The 18,500-nt window shown below is 40.6% G+C and overlaps 1 protein-coding gene across 4 annotated transcripts; it reads left to right on the forward strand.

Annotated features, from left to right (window-relative positions):
* The first annotated feature begins 590 nt into the window (after positions 1–590).
* Positions 591–2,075, forward strand: LOC123959422. Of its 4 annotated transcripts, none has more exons than XR_006822294.1 (4): positions 591–704; positions 854–1,136; positions 1,293–1,650; positions 1,783–2,075. XR_006822294.1 is itself a non-coding variant. In XM_046033463.1 (4 exons), exons 2-4 carry the CDS (start codon positions 891–893, stop codon positions 1,815–1,817), a joined length of 609 nt encoding a protein of 202 aa, XP_045889419.1. In that variant the 5' UTR covers positions 597–704; positions 854–890; the 3' UTR covers positions 1,818–2,075. The 4 variants fall into 4 exon arrangements, 3 of the variants coding, with proteins under 3 accessions (XP_045889419.1, XP_045889418.1, XP_045889417.1); XM_046033463.1 differs by having other exon boundaries at positions 597–704; positions 854–1,106; XM_046033462.1 differs by having other exon boundaries at positions 597–704; positions 854–1,106; positions 1,293–1,600.
* Positions 2,076–18,500: the final 16,425 nt, after the last annotated feature.

An 18,500-nucleotide genomic window follows, 5' to 3' on the forward strand; every position in this document is an offset into this window, starting at 1 on the left:
TTTCTGAATTGCTAAAACACTAAAATCCATTTGCAAAACCAAAGTTGCAAGTATACAAACCACTTTATTGATTGAATCACACAATTTGCAGAACTTTAAACACTTCTCATGTGGTTAGACACAACTAGCAAATCGGAATCACTCTTGTGCAAAACTGTAAACACATTGTCATTCACAAAGCACATGTAGCATTTTGGTGCACTTCAATTCAGAATGGCACAACACAGCCCCCAAAAGTGAAACACAAGCAACACACTGTCGTCATCGGTAACACACAAGCACTCAAAATTGAACACACCTGTTTCAAATCAGTAATGTGTTGCACCTAATCAGTAATAAGGATATAAAGCCATGTAAAATCCAGATGGCATGTGTGATTTTCACAATGGAGGGCAGGAGAGGAGGAGGAGGAGGAGGAGGAGGAGGAGGAGGAGGAGGAGGAGGAGGAGGAGGAGGAGGAGGAGGAGGAGGAGGAGGAGGAGGAGGAAGAAGAAGAAGAAGAAGAAGAAGAAGAAGAAGAAGAAGAAGAGCCATAATTTCCAATGAAATTAGAGCAAAAATCATACACCATGTTCTGGTTCATGGAATGAGTATGAGGGAAGCAGGACTACGTGTTCAACCAAATATAAGCAGATTCTCTGTGGCCTCCATTGTCAGGACATTCAAGTGTACTATCATTTGTGGTCGCTCAAACTTACAGTAGAGTATGTACAGTTGTGGAATTATATATATATATAGTATTACAGTAAAACTAATAGTAGTATAACAGTATTTTATGTATTGTACATATTTGGTGACATTTCAATGCATTAGGCCTGTCTGTACAATTCTAACAAGAGGTTTTATTTGCTAGAATTGAAAGACTGCCACATGCCGGTGGAAGGAGAGGTATGTTCTCACAGCAGCAGGAGACCATTATTGTCAATATGGTCCTCCAAAATAATCTCATTCGTCTGCGTGAAATACAACAGCGAGTTGAGGAAGACAAAGTGAACTTTGAAGGAATCAACAGTGTGAATCTCTCCACCACTGACCGTGTCCTGAAACGCAACCTGATAAGTCTCAAACAAGCTTACAGAGTACCATTTGAGAGAAATTCTGAAAGGGTAAAAGAGCTATGATATCAATATGTACAAGTAAGTAATCATGTCCAGAGATTATACAGCACTATTGAGTTACTGTACATCTTTACTGTGTTGAATGTAATGCAGCCCATGTATACAGAGCCATAAAGCCTGGAATGCTATGTCATTTACGTTACTTCAAAAATAATTTTTTGTTCATTTCTATAGAGAATGTTTCAACTGGATTCCATGGAAATGCCTCATGAGTGCATATTCTTGGATGAAGCTGGCTTCAATCTCACCAAGAGGAAAAGGAGAGGCTGCAACATTATTGGTCAACATGCCATTGTAGAGTTGCCAGGGCAGCGTGGTGGCAACATGACCATATGTGCTGCCATCAGCAGCTACGGGGTTATTCACCGCGATGTGACTTTAGGGCCTTACAGCACTGCCCATCTTATAATGTTTCTGCATGCTCTACAGGAAGCACTACTGAGACGTGAACAGAGAGGTGATGAGCAGGCAGAGCATCCCATGTACGTGGTAATCTGGGACAATGTGAACTTTCACCGTGGTCCTAGAATTCGTGAGTGGTTTGAAAATAACCTACATTTTATAAATGTGTGCCTCCCGCCATACTCACCCTTCCTTAATTCCATTGAAGAATTTTTTTTCTGCATGGAGGTGAAAGGTCTATGACAGAAATCCTTCTGTACAGGAAAATCTCATTCAGTCAATGGATGCAGCATGTGACAACATTGGAGTGGAAGCGATTCAAGGTTGGATTCGGCATGCTAAAGGATTCTTTCCCCGTTGCTTAGCAAGAGACAGGATTGACTGTGACGTTGATGAGGTCCTGTGGCCTGACCATGCCCAGAGGCATGATGCTGAGGCAGAATGATTCCAAGACATTGCTTGCTATTGATCTGCTGCATATTGTTTGTGACTACATTTACTGTATGTGTGCAGGATTGCAGGAAGTACTTCATAATAAATATATTTTTACCCCTGCTCTGCCCTGAGTGCAGTGTTTTGCATTTATCTCTGTAGGGTGTAATGACTGCTGTGTAGTGTTTATGCATTAGCTGGATGTGTGTGTTACCTGAAAACAGTGTTTGGTTTTGTGTAAAGATAACATAGTTCTGAAGCAGTTGTTTGATATAGCAAGAAAAGTCAAAGGTTTTGACAGTGAAGCTTAAGTTTGGTGATTTGTGTTTAAGGTTTCGAGAAATCGAGGGAAACACTTACAGTTTTTTCTGATTGCTTAAGCACATTTTTTGTAAATATGGCTATTTTTGCAAAACTCTACACAAAAAAAATAAGAAAACCTTTCACCCAATTATCAAAACATTGTAGTTCTCTTGCAAAAGCGAACACAGCTAGATTAACTCTTCACACCTTCGTAAAAATGGTGTTTTCGTATCAAACAGTAAACACAAGCCATCATCTACTAAGCACACAATGTGCCAACTACACACTGATGGTATGAATACAAAACACATCTGGCTTTTGCTTTCTCTGTGTACAGATGTCAATTTGAGGTCATACTTTTGTCATAGTGTCATGTAAACATACAAGGATCCAAACTTCAAGTATTGGTGTTTATTCACACTCATCAAAACCAAGACAAAGTCAGAACACAAAATAGTAATTTCACAAAAAAAAACAATATAAAAAAAAAAATCAGCCTACATCATGTGAATGGAGAGTATGGAGGGAGGTTGAGTGCCATGAAGAATTGGTGGTCTGTAAACCAGTTGCGGACCAAAGCAACCCTATGGAAACTCACATTGTCCCATATGATGACATATCGGGTCTGCTCTGGTCTCTGAACAGTGAGCATGTCATGTAAGGTGTCCAGGAATGCAATAATGTGTGCAGTGTTGTATGGGCCTATGGTTGCATGATGGTGAACAACACCATTTTGGTTTATAGCTGCACACATGGTTATGTTACCACCACGTTGTCCTGGGACATTGATGATGGCACGGTGTCCAATAATGTTCCTGCCACGTCTCCTGGTTTTACTGAGGTTAAAACCGGCCTCATCTACAAAAAGTAGCTCATGTCCCATGGCATTAGCTTCTAGTTCCATCACTCTCTGGACAAGACAAAACAAATGCAACACATCAGGCCCATGCACAGCACTACAGTATGCACTTCCAAATTCAGAACCAATGACACTATAGCTTACCTGCACATAGTCATATCGCAGTTGCTTTACACGTTCTGTGTTTCTCTCGAAAGGAACTCTGTAAATTTGCTTCATTCTTATTCTGTGGCGCGCAAGTACACGACTTAGTGCAGAAATGCTTACACTGTGTATATTTTGAAAGATGGTGTCATTATCAATTATGCGCTGCTGTATTTCGCGCAGTCTTATTGCATTATTGGCAATCACCATGTTCACTATATGGGTCTCTTGCTCTGGAGTGAACATTCTTCCTCTGCCCCCAACATATGGACGTCTAGCAATTCTGTAAAGTAACAATTTCAGTATTTTTGCATGTATGGTACTGTTGTGTTTCTCATTAGAGTATGGCAGTGCTACAAAGTACTTACCGATTCTCATTTCGAAATGTCCTAATGATGCTTGCCACAGTGTAGCGGCTCAAATTAGGCTGAACCCGTTGGCCAGCTTCCCTCAGGGTCATCCCATGGTTGATGACATGGTCCACTAGCTTACCTGTGGCTTATTTATAGTGCTTAGGCTGATTGCAAAGTGAACAAATTATCTAAAACAGTTTTCACATGTGAAAGTGTGCCAGACAGTTGGCAAAATAGTGTTAATGATAGCCATACATGTGTATAATTTTGCTAGGAGTGTGTTGGAAATTTGGTAATTGAGTGTAAGCAGTGAGTTGTGTTTAAAGTTCTGCAAAAAGAGTGTTGTGCAGTGAATTGTGCCTACAGTTTTGCAAAGTGTGTGTTACAAAATTGCAAACTGAGTGCAAAGCAGTGTTTGTGCTTTTAGTTTTGCAAACTCAGTGAGTGGTTTTGCTATACGTATTAATAGTTTTAGAAATTGTGCTACAAGAATCACGATTAGCGCTTAAGCATTCAGAAAAAACTGTAAAAAATGCATTTGAGCAATTCAGACATACTGCAACTCTTCCTCCTGTTGGGGGAAGCTTTTGGGTCCTGTTGTAAAAATATATTTTACAGTCAAACTTACTGTAATCTGTGTAAATATTCTATAATTGCAATACAAAATAAATTCCTGCAATGTTTTAATTTACTGTAAGGATGTCACACTCACCTATTTGTATGATGGAAAATTCGCATTACAGATGCCACTGTGGATCTTTGCAGATTGGGTTGCACCCTCAACCCTGCCTCTCTCAATGAGAGACCATGGTTCACGACATGGTCTAAGTGTAGCCCTTATTTCATCTGAAATAACAGCTCTTTGTCTTTGTCTCCCTCCACGAACCCGTCTTCCTTGTTCCATTTCCAAAATTAGTCTTTCTGAGCTCTACTTATATGTGTGTGTGTGTTCACTAACAAGTCCAAAACAAGACACCTGCTTAGACTTTCAGCTGAAATTGCAATCAGTGTTTGAAAGGCACAAGGCTGAAATCTTATGTTTTGAATGTGTGGTTCACAGTTTTGACAGCAGTGTGGTAGCATTTGAACAAAGTGCTGTAAATCCACAGTGTTGTGCAGGTTGTGGTTAAGGTCATGGGATAAGTGTGTAGAGTTTTGAAAACTGTGTTCAAGCAATGAAAAACAAACCAGAGTTTGGTCCACATGAACTGTTGCTGTGCAGACTGTAGTGAGTTTTGCACATGTAGCTCCAGTTGTGCTCACTGTCGTTTAGCAATCGGAAAAAAATGTAATGTTAAATGTTATACTTTATAGCAGCTAAAATCATTTAAACATACCCAGTATTTGTTAATCAAATAATTTTCTGCTTATTCTCAAGTAGATGTGCAATAATAAGCAGTATTTATTAAGTGATCTATTCAGAGATGCCCTCCCCACACCCAGCTCTCAGGAACAACATACACAGAATAAATGGATATAGTTTTTAGTAGAATCTGAGAAAAACTATATATAATGATGTTAATTAAGTTACTAATGTCCAACTCCTGGTATTTTTGTCTTGAGAGTACAGGTGCATCTAAAAAAATAGAATATCTTGATACAATACGATATTCAAATTTTAAAATTTCTTCTTTTTGTTCTCAGTTAATGGTGTTAGACAACTTCTCCAGCATGGTGAACTGTGAAACATGCAGTTGGTAGTGGTGTTTTCCTGCTAGCTGCTGGGCTGTGCTGAGTAGAAGCATCCCATCAGCTGACACATGAAGCCAGAACTGCTGACTCAGTGTAAATCAAAGTAAATACATGTAAGTGCGTTGTTCATGGCCTGCTAGCCAAAACAGTAGATTCCTTCTTGACAAGTAGCCTAGACAACAGTAGTCCTGTTCAAAATCCATGCAATCAAACTGCAATTTTGGAATGCCACTGAAAAGAAACAGTGGAAAAGTGATTTATAGGCTACATGATAGGTTGGATTATTGTATCTGCTCTTTTACAATGCCACCTTCAAAAATGATTATAATTAATACATCTTTCCCTCAACCCTAACTCACACAAAGAAAAAAATCCATATTGACCGTGGCCTGCTATTTCCAAATAAACGTTATGAATATTGAATTTTTTTCCCCTCTAAGTTTGTGTGTACAGAGTGAGCATCTGCACATTAGTGGGCCGTGTAGTGTACGAGTGTGCAACCTCATACGACTTACTGCATGCACAACATGTATCATACATATTGTGTGTACAGTTTAGTGCTCTGCTTCACGTCTCACTATACTCCCTCTTTCAAATCAGCAATTTAGATAGGATGTTGGTCTGTTTTCACAGCAGACGCAAGGAGTAAATTAAAGGCAGTGGCTGACAGAGAACCATATGGTACCACTCTCTGCAAGAGAAAAAACACAGCAAAGATTAATTGATAATAGCTGGCACTTCCACCACCTCCAACCGGGATATTAGTGTGTGTATGCATGTGTGTGAAGGCTCCTGTGTATATGCAAGCAGCGCATGCAGGCATATTTCAAACAGCATGCTTATATTGAAAGGCCCAGGAGGGGGACCTGTCAGACAAAATGGTTTGTATTGTCTGTAGCAACAACATGCCTACATTTTTAAACTTGCCATCTTGTAAGAGATGCTGAAGACTTAAACAAGCAACACATTATTCATGCATGAGAGCTTTCAGGGCACTGTTGGATTCTATTGTTAAATGTGGGTTTCTTTGACTTTGGCTGTTTGTCCTTGTTGTTTGTGTCTGTGTGTAGCCCACAATCCATTCATTGTACAACCTGGTACTTTATCTCACAGTTGCTGTTGCAGGAAAGAGAAGATGACATTTACAGAACTACTGAGCATGATTAAAGGGATTCAACTGACAAGGCTGTGCAAACAAATCCCCACACTCTAAACATTGATATAAGGAAATCAGGATCTCAGTTGTCCCTTTGTATAGTCCTATGGTCAGTATCCCCTCCAGCTCAGGATCGGCTAGAATTAAATCCTGATATCAGACCGGTGAAGCACCCTACAGGGGTGGAGAGGGCTGGAGGGGGAAGTGAGGGGAGAGAGGTTCTCTTTGATTGGATGGACTGATGCAAAGAAAAGGAGAGAAAGAAAAATAGTAATAGAGAGAGAGAGAGAGAGAGAGAGAGAGAGAGAGAGAGACGGAGGGAGGGAGAAAGACCACAGGGGAAATCAGGTCTCTCCACTCATAAACAGATTCATCATCAGCTCTGACAAACCACACGCCGCATAATGATGAGCTTAAGTGCACAGAGCAAGAGGAAGGGAGTGTAAGAGAGAGAAAGAGACAGGGGACGGATAGCAGGAAAACAGGAGGTAGCATTGGTAAACATCACGCATCTATCCTTAATTTGTTAGTATCACTGCAGCCTGGATGCTGCAAAAAGAGTTCAAGTATGTTGTCATGCAAAACTTTGTATCTGACTAAAATGGTCTCGGGTTTGAATGGTGGAAACAGAAATTCTAATTAGGAATCTACTGTTCCATGTCTGATAATGTAAGGTATTTACAGGGTGACGGGGGACAGACAGGTACCACTATTTTAAAAAACAAATCATTCGCATGATTTTCTCAATCTTGCCCTAAAATTTGTTATAGTGATTTAGATTTTTAGATCGGTATAACAGTGGCATAGAGGTTGTGTAGGGGTAGGTAATTCAGATATATGTAATAAGTGATGGTGGTAAGTGATGGCAGTCTGGGTGTGGTGCAGCAGAGGGGAGGACATGGACCCATGAGATGGAGGAGCAGAGGGGGTGCCAGGGGCTGAACTGACAACCCATAATTACGGCTCATTTTCAGTCATTAAGCCATGGAGTGTGAGCAGCTCTCACAGTAAGGGAAGGGCCCTGATTAATAATGAAGCCCCCCCCTCCTCCTCCTCCTCCCTCTAACACACACACACACACACACACACACACATACACAGATATACTAAGACATGCACACACAGATACACACTGCATGATGAGTGTGCACAAGCATGGATAACACACACACACGTACACATGTGCTCATCTAATGCTAATGACTAAAAATCTCTAAGAATGTCTGTGACTCCCTCAATTATATAATCATTCATATGTATGGACAAAAATACTTTTTGTCTCGATATAGAAGTTGGTTCAAAATATTCCAACATAAAACTGCAAAACTTTTTTTCTGCACACGTTTACCATGGTGTCTTCAGACCGAAGGAGCTGTCCAGGAAATTGGTGGTGCTGAATTTAAACTGAGCACACAGCAGTGCCACCCTCCCTTACTCCCGCTCCCCACTTGCTTTCTCTTCTCATCCCCCACCTCCTGTCTTACCCCAGTCTCTTCTCCTCCTCCTCCACTCTGTTCTGGCTGGCTGTCAGAGGACCCACCGTCTCCTTTGAACTCCTACACCGGCACCCTGCAACGATCAAACTTCGAGCTGCTCCCCGCCATGAAATATTTACCACACAGAAGGGACATATTCAGTCAGTGTCGGTTGAGAGGCTGGTACAAAGGTGGAACATGAAAGACAGAGGGAATATTAAAGGAGTAGAGGAGCATTTTGAAGCTGAAGCTCTGCCCTTTCAACCAGGAAACTGCAAAGAAACAGGGACTACTCAGTTAGCATTTTATTGAATGATGTAATATTTTGGCGCAGCATAAATAATGCATCTTATTCCCAAAGAAGGGGGGGGGGGGAATCAAATAGATGAAACAGCCAAACAAGACCCATAGTCTTTCACTTTGCCACCTTGCATGTCTTCTGTTCAAATACACTTCACACTATGCAAAACTACAACATTTACTTACTCCAACAATACACAGACTGCCGATTGTGCCATGAGCATCTTTTGTTGTTGAATTCAAGCATCAAATGGATCTAAATATTAGATAGGAATCTTAATCTGGAGACTCCAACCCTGGACCTGTCAAAGTTCACTCAGAAACATAAACATGAATAAAGTGACATCCACACAAGCGAGATGTTGCAGAACAACGATGAGTTCAGAAGTGTTAATACCCATAGTTTTTTTGCAGGCGTCACACTCTCCCTACACATACAGTACACACACACACACACACACACACACACACACACACACGCACACACACACATACACACACCAACACCAGCAGCACCAGCAGAGAAAGGGCCAGGACAGAGCTGGCTGGTCCCAGCTGGTCGTTGCTAACACATTCCACTGCACCCTAATGACAGCGGGCCCCCCAGCCTCTGTGACCCTGGCCCTAACACCCCTTCATGGGCCCCCAGGGATCCAACAGGGCCAGGAGGGGTGAGGAGGAGGAAGGGTGGGGGAGGAGGAGGGGGGAGGAGTGACACAGATGAGGGAGGACACTCCAGGTGGTGGGACAGCTCTGAGGGAATTGGAAGTCATGAATATATTAACTGACAGGAGGGGGAGTAATGAATTCAAATTAAATTATATGTGCTGAGCACCACACGAACACGAGCGAACACGCCGGGGATATTTCAAGGGGGCCGACATAATTACACCTTTCAGAAAATTTGATAAAAAGGAAATATGTGTAAGACAATTAGAGATGCAAAACACAGCTGCCAAGCTTTTGCTACACGCTCAGAAAGTTAGATACTATCAGAAAGAGAAGTTTTACGGGGTATTGAATGTGTGGTTTGTGTTCCTTTTTCTTTCCTTCCTCCTCCACTAAAGTCTTTTCTTAGTCTTTCGATAATCTCTCAAATTTTTTCAAGTGTAGCAGTTGGATGATAATAATTGCTATTGTATACAACAATATGCTAATCTTTGTAGATAAACTAGCGACCATTATGGCTGTTGTTCCAGGCCTGGTAGTGGGCCTATTTCCTAGTCAAATCTCATAGATGTTGATCATGTTCCAGGCCAAGGATTTGGTCCTTATGGCTGTGGAAACAGGACTGACCCCCACAAGCCAGGAGGTTAGAGGGAATCCAGCTGTCTCCCAGGGCTGGAACTGATTGAGGACACCATGCAACCCTCCACCTCTCCAGCCCCTTCCTCCCTCCTATCCCATCACCCACTTTGTCCCTCAGTCTGCTTTTGCTTCGCCAGGGGCAACTGTCAGCCCAAAATCCCCTCTGCTGTGGTGTGGGGCCAGGTGACCAGAGGGCAAACAGTACAGGAGGATGATTGGTCTAAAACAACAATCAGGACAAGCAGGCCCTGAAATTGTCCCTGACTACAGAGGAGAAGAAAACAGATTGGTGGGGGTGCAAGAGGACATGGACAGAGGGTGAAAGGCAGGAAGGGAGAGGTTAAGATGACGAGTGTTGGTAGCAGTAGAGGGAGAGAAGTGGCCAGTCTTCTAAACTGCCTGAGGCAAAACAGAATTAGAGAGCGGAGGGGAGAGATCCTCTGCCTATTGTTCAGTTGATCCTATAAACAATATCCCAATCCCTGTGATCTGCTGAGTATTAGCCTGTCCATACGGGCATCCCTGCTTAACAGCAAGACAAACCTGCCACAGTAAACAGGCCAGATTTAAAAAAAACAAAAAACCTCTTAATTTCCTCATTGCAGGGTTATTGTTATTCAACTTCAGTTATACTTCCTTTTCTTTGATTAATCTATTTTCTCTGTATAAAATGGGTTCTAAACCATACATACAAATGAATCACGCTTAAATCTAGTGGGGAGATGAATAAATGCAACATTCATAATTGTGCTCATTGCAACGTGTTGCATGCAAAAATTGCTAGCGCAAAGTAATGGCAAGCAGTGTGTTTTCTGCATGTAAAGATGTTGTGTTAATTATGGATACTGAAGACCAATTAAAAAACACAGTCACACTGGGCTTTGTTTCAAGGTTTCTATTATTTGGAGAGACTGGAAGATAGGGAAAGATATGGTGCAAGGCAAACCAAGATAAACGTAGACTGAGATGACGCAGGGATAACCAGTTATCTCAGCTTTCACATGCCTTCAGCTTTGTCCTTCTCTTACCCTCCCTCTCGCTTTCTCTATCTCTGCCTTTCTATCACTTTTAGATCTCTCACAAGTAATCTGTTTTTCCTCAAGCTCATGTCCTCATGTCCTCTTGCAATACAACATGCTTATTTTTGTATGTTGCACTTACTGTAATACTCCTATCTCACCATCTCCCATATGTATAATGTAGATTAGATTTGTTCCCCTCCCTTCATCTTCCTACATGCTGTCTTCATCATCTCATTATCTTGATGAGGACAGCCAGCGCCCTGCATCTCACCTGAATACGGTCCATTACAGTAAGGCCTCCATGAAAATTAAGAAAAATAAAGACAGATCTCATGCAATTTATATTCTTTATCTAATAAAGTTAAAAAGCACATTTCTGGAGTAAATATATTAAGGACAGAGTGGTAGCACCAGTAATGTCTTTGTGTGTGTGTGTGTGTGTATGTGTGTGTGTGTGTGTGTGTGTGTGTGTACTATGTTGCAGATTAGGAGGTGCGAGACAGCAGATGGGTATGTCTAAAAAAGCCCCAAGCTCCCAACACCAATCAACGATTGCTTGTTGGGATTGATGTTGAGGTGGCAAATTATTTCATTGGTGCAGATGAAAATGGATTATTAGATACCAAATATCACACCAGAGTGGTGTGGTGAAAAATGATTAACAAAAAGCAAGACTCAGGGATTACAGTGTTCCTTGAAAAGCAAATAGGCTCAGAATCCGACAAAAGGTTTGAATTCAGTCGGAAATTCTGTGCAATGTTTCTTTAAATTAAGTGTGTGAAGAGAACATTTATATATGCTTCAACAAGACAGCTGTTCATCCAACCTCATCCTTCGCTCATAAATAAGTATACGTCCATATCTTGCTGTGTCAGTCCCGTGTGTGTATGTGTGTGTGCATGTGTGACAGATGAACATGGACTAGTGTATGAGCAGAGTGGCTGATGACAATGACAGGACTTGATGAGCAGATATGGCCCACTGCTGATGCCCTGACCATATGGACGGGTATTGTTGTGCCTCCCCCTCACCACCACAGATGGTGCCCGCAGCAACACAACACAACAAAACCTAAGCCATTGTTTTACCAGTAGCAATCATAATAAGGCGAAGGAGGGAGAAAGACCGGAAAAATAATTACTTCTGCAGCCAGGAAAATTCTGTCCTTCGGAGCTGGTGTCCAGAAGGGCAGATTCCTGAGAGAAAGCACCCTGGATGGTTGTTGGTAATTGACTGATATGGTAATGAGAGCATAATTATACCCGGTCCACGGACGCAGAGGGCCGCCTACACAGTAACTGCCCCATGACCCGCATTCTGACAACTGTCACTTCATCTTGCCACATCACTCAAGGGCTTATCAAATATGACCCCGAAATAGACAAGCGATAACACACAGGAAGAGTTGAACATATGCACAGACACACACACACACACACACACACGTACAGTGCACTTGCAGGCATGGTCCACACACAGACATATGCTTTCACACTCTAACACTTAAGCGCATGTTTGTGTGAATATTATGACACAGGCATCCTAATAAGTAATCAGCAAGTACAGTAATACACCTCGAAGTCATGGCAAACTCAGCAGTGCTGTTATAGAAATCCTTATTTTTCTTTCTCCTCAGCCTCAGTGTCCAGGGGAGATCTAGTGCATGATAGTATTGTGTAACCAAGAATATACAAAACAATTTTCAGCATTATTTTTGATTGTGTAACACCCAGGCCTATTTCTCCCGGATCAGGATCTTCTGCTTTATTATTGGTTTGAAACATTATAGTCCTATTATTGTGCATCTGGTGGGGGCATGATTTACTGTGCAGATAAATAGGGCAGAATAAAAACATACAAGATGATAACATTGTGCCTCCCATGTAATAAATCAAAATATGCATGTCTCATAATTGCAAGCCACACTAAAGCTCTCTTTACGTGTGCTTAATGGTCGGCTCTTTAGTTACTTTACTTAAAACCGATTGTGTAAAACATGCACTATTCTATAAAAAAAAAGCAATTTTCTGGCACATTCATTGAAATTGCTTGCCATTGTTCACAAGGTATTCATGTCGGCTAACCTCTGGTTTTATTTTTGACAGTGATAGGTATGGTATTCAAACTTGCTCGGCAGGGATGCCAAATTAAAATCCCTCTTGACCAAAAAGAAATTTAACTCAACGGTCCCCAACAGTTTGGCAGTATTACAGTAGCTGACTTGATGAGTTAAAATTGCATTGATCTCCATGAGAAGTACTCCATGAGGCAAGGCAAGGCAAGGCGAGTTTATTTATATAGCGCCTTTCATGCACTGCGGTCATTTAGTGCTTTACAGAAGTGAAGGTGCAAATACCAAAACAAAGATACTTCAGAGCAAAAAAAAAAGGTAAAATCAATAATTCACAGACAACAGATTAAAACAATGAACATCTTTTTGTGCCTTACATATGTGAAGAAATGACCACTAAGCGATTTATGAACCAGTAAAAGAGGGAATAAACAAAAAATAGAGTAGGAGAATATATGACACATTTATTGATAAAAATGTAACATAAGACAAACTGTGGGAAATTGAGTATATGGATATGTGCATTACTATGTTATGTGTGTGGCATCTATTTTCAGAAATACAGAGACATGTATTATTAGATTGGAAAATGTTTGGAAAACCTCCTTGGGTGAAGAGATACTTGAAATGTCAGTGAGACTGTTATATACTGTAGGTATGTTTCTCATGTAACATACTGTTTGAGAATGCGCTATAACATTTTAGTGAAGGCAGTATGTCACATTCAGAAGGATATGAATATCTGAGGAAAAAAAGTGATTTCACTGTAATAACCATATGTTTTGTACACAAGCTAAGCTACAGCCAGCAGCCAGTTAGCTCAGCTTGGCAAAAAGAGTGACAGGGGACACAGCTAGCCTGGCTGTGTCCAAAGGTAACAAAAGCTCAATTAAGAGATAGTCCACCATATAACCTCCTGTAAAACCACAATGCATCGTTTTCATACTTCACTTCATGCACAAATTACAGAAGCAATATATAACATGTAAATTATTGAGCTTATGGAGGTTCTGATAAGTGTATTTTGTTACCTTCGGACAGATACAGTCTACATGTTTCCCACTTTTTTCAGTCTTCACCTGACAAAAGCTTAATATTTAATAGACAGATGTGAGAGTGGTAGCAATTATCTCATCTAACTCTCGTCATAAATGGATTAAACCTATTTCCCAAAACTGTTCATTTAAGGTCCCAGACAGTAACTCAGAACTGTTCTTTACATCAGTGAATCAAAGAAAATGTGAACAATGATAATGTAAATGTGAAGTTATTGTTCTGGGTTTAAAATCACAACACTAAAACAAGGTTTAATAGTAAATCTATTTCTTGTCAGTACAAATGTAAGACAGTTATAGTGAGCATATTTAACCTGTTACTTTTACTAATTCCTTTTCTTCTTTTTTAAGGTGTATAGGAGAGGCACTAAGAACTACATTTGTGTGCACTTTATTTTGCAGTTTACACTTTTTTCAAGGAATTACGGTGTAGTTTTACATTACATTCACGTGGCTAAGACATTGCATTTTCTTTCACATATACATACCCTGGGAGAAACTTAGGAGGAACTCTGGGAAGCACCAAGCAGTTAGATGCTGACACTGTGGTCTTGTGCGTGAGGCTGTGAGGTTAAAGTACAACCAGTTTACTGGTGCTCTCTGTGTTAGATACCAGGTAGAAGCACAGTGATTTTGTCTTGGCTGAGTCAATGTATAAAGCCAATGTTTTCTATAGTGATTGTCTCAGTTACAGCAACAGCATGCTACCACAGAAGTTTGATGTTAACAGGTGGAGTTCTCAGAGTCGATGTAATGATCTACACACATATCCACCTGAGCACCAACAGAGTCCTAGCACTGTTGTTTTTCGAATATACACACCTCCTTTTTTAACACTTCTCTTTCACCCATCAAGGCAGGCTGTTGCAGAATCCCAATCTGTGGGATGTCTCTATAAGCTCAACAACCTGTCAGTATTCCTTCCCACCGATCTGGGGTGTGAAGGTTTAGTGCTGCCATCTTACATAAGTGGATGAAAACAGCGTAAAGGAAAGCATTCATGTGCTTCAACATAACAGTTTAAGGGACCAGTGTGCAGGATTTAGTGGCATGTAGCATTGCAGATTGCACCCAACTGATAACGCTTCCCCTCACCCAACAGTTACGAGCAGGTAGGAGAATCTATAGTGGCAGCTAAGCTTACGAAAAATGCAAAAGGCCCTATCTGCAAGGATCTGAACATTTCCAAGGTTGTGGTGACGTACATTGCTCTCTCTGATCATTCCTGGGTTTTCTTTTTGAGAGTGATATCTCGCACAGAAATCGCAAAATGGCATCTCACTGAAAACACCAGTGAAATATTTATTCAGACTATCTTTTCCACAACCACCCTCACTTGGGAGTCAGCCAATGAGCTTGTAGATCATTTCGATTCTAAAACTGCAAATGTTGTTGATGCCATTGCACCCACTAAGGTGAAGGCGGGCTCTGGAAAGATTAGTTCTCAATGGAGAAATGGCATGCTGATAAGAATTGAAAAAAAGAGTGTCAAAAAATTTAACGCAGGTTGTGAAAAACAAATCCCCAGTTTCACTTTGACGAGAGATTTCTCATTTATAATTTAGAACTGAGAAATGCAAGTTGGTCCTTCTTCTCTGATATGATCGCCAAAAACAATAAAATGCACATGCCTTGTTTGCTAATGCTACTGCCACCGTCTTAGTGTTATTGGATCTCAGTGCTGCATTCGACACGGTCGACCACAACATATTACTAGAATGACTGGGTGGGACTTTCTGGCAGGTACTGGAGGAACTGGTCTGAATCCTACTTAATGGACAGGGACTACTTTGTGTCTTTGTGTCCTTGTGTCCATCTATAGGTAGTTACATATCTAAGCTGACAAAAATGACCTGTGGAATTCCCCAAGGGTCTATTCTGGGACCTCTTCTGTTTAACATTTACATGCTTCCACTGACTCCGATTATGAAAAATAACAAAGCATGTGACCATAATTATGCAGACACCACACAAATTTACATAACTATCTCACCATGGGACCAAAGTCCCACACAAGCACTGATAAATGGCACTGAACAAATCAACAACTGGATGTACTAGAATTTTTCATCACTTAAAGAGGTCATATTATGCTTTAGCCTTTTCTCCTTTCCTTTATTTTGTTATATCTCTTTTTGTGCATGTAATAGGTTTGCAAAGTCAAAAAGCCGAAAGTCCAGCCCAAAGGGAGGTCTCTTCTCCCACGGGAAACACTTCTCTGAACTGCCTGAAAACACAACTCATTTGTAGTCTAGCCTTATTTTCCCGTTACCATGTGACGTCACATGGTAACACGTGTCAAAATGCCTGCCTAGCGGCTAGTCAGGCAAGCCCTCAAAAACACTGGTGGAAAAACACACTGAGCTTCATCACACAGTGACAAGACGTCCGCCTGTTGCCTCCCCTCTCTTTTCCAAACATACCCTCCAGGCAGTCAATGGACATGAAGTTGTAATCGTGATGTAGAGACAATGCAAAAATTAATAACTCACCACTCTGAAACTCTTGCTCCAGTCCATGTTGCTAAGCTGGTAAGGGGAACATGTACAGCTGAACCGAAGCCGTGTTTACTGGCTTTTCAGCTGCTTCTGATTTTGAATTGCATTTTGAATTGCCTTGTTGTCAAAATGTGCTATACAAAGCCTTGCCTTGCCTGGCCTTGCCTTCAACCCAATGTCAAGGTGAAAGAAACGGCAGTAGTTCAATAGTTTGTTTAGTAAGAGGAAAAAACTCATTATTACAATAAAATGTCATGATAAGTGATAAGCAATAAGTGAGCATAAACTCTGAAACACAAATAATATTTTTGGCAGAAAATATGTGACGACAACTTTCTCTAAGGTTAAGTTAAAGGATAAGTCATGTATATGTTTATACATGTAAGTCATGTAATATATCAAATTAATGTAAATGTGGGGGATAACTTACACATTGCACACATTCATGCACCACTCGGACTACTGTGTCTACGATTAATTATTTTTATTTTAAACACTGTCTCTATGTTCACAGTATATTTGCCAGGGGGAACATTTTTTGTATTTTTGGTAGTACTGATTTCGGCTCTTTTAAACAACAGATCAACTTGACAGAAAACAGTCAGAGGGTGAGAAACTGTAATAGAGAAACATAAAGACATAAATGAAGAGAACAAAACAGAATGACAGAAAGATGAGCACATGGGACATGTCCTGTCATGTGGTGTGATCATGTCTCATTGGTCAGCATGCTGGGTCAGACCCTCGCAGGATCAGTCAGGAGACATGGCCAACCCTCCAGATGGCCTCAGTCCAACAGGTGGTCCCATAGTGGGGGTGGGACTGAGAGGTCTGACATCTGCCATCCACAGCTAACCTCTCACACATACATTGCACACAGTGGCACAGAGTAGTTGGCAGTAACACCTTTCCCCCCCTGCTCTACATATCAGCTGTAGTGAGAATTCGGGGCCCTTGTGTTCACTCTCCTACTGTCTGCCTCTTTTCTAAATCAGATTTCACACTCATCTCACACATTGCAACTAAGTGTGTGCTCATTTCCATGGCTAAGGCTTCAAGAAATGACACCTCATTAGCATGTATTGTATGGCCTTGGATTGTCATGAACTGGCAAAGAATGAATATGGATTCAATGCAAGGGGGCTTTAGTTTTATTACATTTTCATGTAGTCATAATCAGAGTTTGTTGCAGCTGTTTGTGTGCAGCCTTGCACTTGTTAGTTTACTTAATTGCTTATATAAGAGTGAAGCTACACAGGAGACAGGACCTAATCACCAAGGGAAGTGGGGTTTAAAGTGCCTGTGCAGAAAATTTTACTTTTGGACAAAATAAACTATCAGAGGGAGATTGCTTTCTCCTTGGGTAACTCAAAGCAGTACGCAGAGTAGGATACTATAGCTTGCTGGTTTCTCTAAACACATTTTGTTCAAACTCTCTCGCCTGTCATTAGGGGACAGATTTGGTTGTGGCTGGCTGAAAGAGAGAAAACAAAGCAAGCAAAGAGCATGTTAATTATTCCTGGCATACTGACAACAGTCTGGTAGAATAGCTTTGTGTTTTGCAAACATGTTTCATAATTGTTGCTTGTGTATCATGACATGAATTATAGCGATGATCATCTGGCTAACAGAAAGTAGGTGCAGTAATATATGCTTATTAGCCACTGTACTGTATCAATACTGTACATGTTAAAAACTATTATTCACTTTTTTCATGAAGTTACTGAGTTAGCCCAGAAAATCTCAAATCAGAAACTAAAAGAAATGTTTGTACAGGGAAGCGTATAATTTTTTCCCTGAACAGCATAATGTCCATTATTACATAAACATCAGGCTTTGTTTTCAGTGTTTTTTCACTATGGATAAATTACACCTAGGCTTACGTTTTCAGGACTCCTTGTAGCTTGATCTGAGAACAGGATTCTTTGTAGAATTCCTCACTCAATTTGACAATCAAAATGCAACTACAGGTAAATTCTATGCATGATCAAAAAACTTCACCTAAAACTATTTTTGATGTGAATACTATGTCTTCTGTTAATAATTGATAAGTAGTCCACTTCACACATATTGTTTATCTGGATGGACGATACAACTCTTCACAGTAAAAATGTTTGAAAGTAAAACTATTTATTTTTGTTGAGTTGAACATAATGAAGGTAACTGAACAAGTATACTATATAAGACTGTTTGAATTATCTGTTTAGTGGCATCAAAATCTTTCTGAATATAAAATTTTACTTGAATAAAACTTTTGATTTGTTATTCTGCAATGAATTACTGTTGAATGCATTTACACTATATAACATTTG

Source organism: Micropterus dolomieu, linkage group LG20 (genome assembly GCF_021292245.1).
Source record: "Micropterus dolomieu isolate WLL.071019.BEF.003 ecotype Adirondacks linkage group LG20, ASM2129224v1, whole genome shotgun sequence".
Taxonomy (NCBI): domain Eukaryota; kingdom Metazoa; phylum Chordata; class Actinopteri; order Centrarchiformes; family Centrarchidae; genus Micropterus; species Micropterus dolomieu.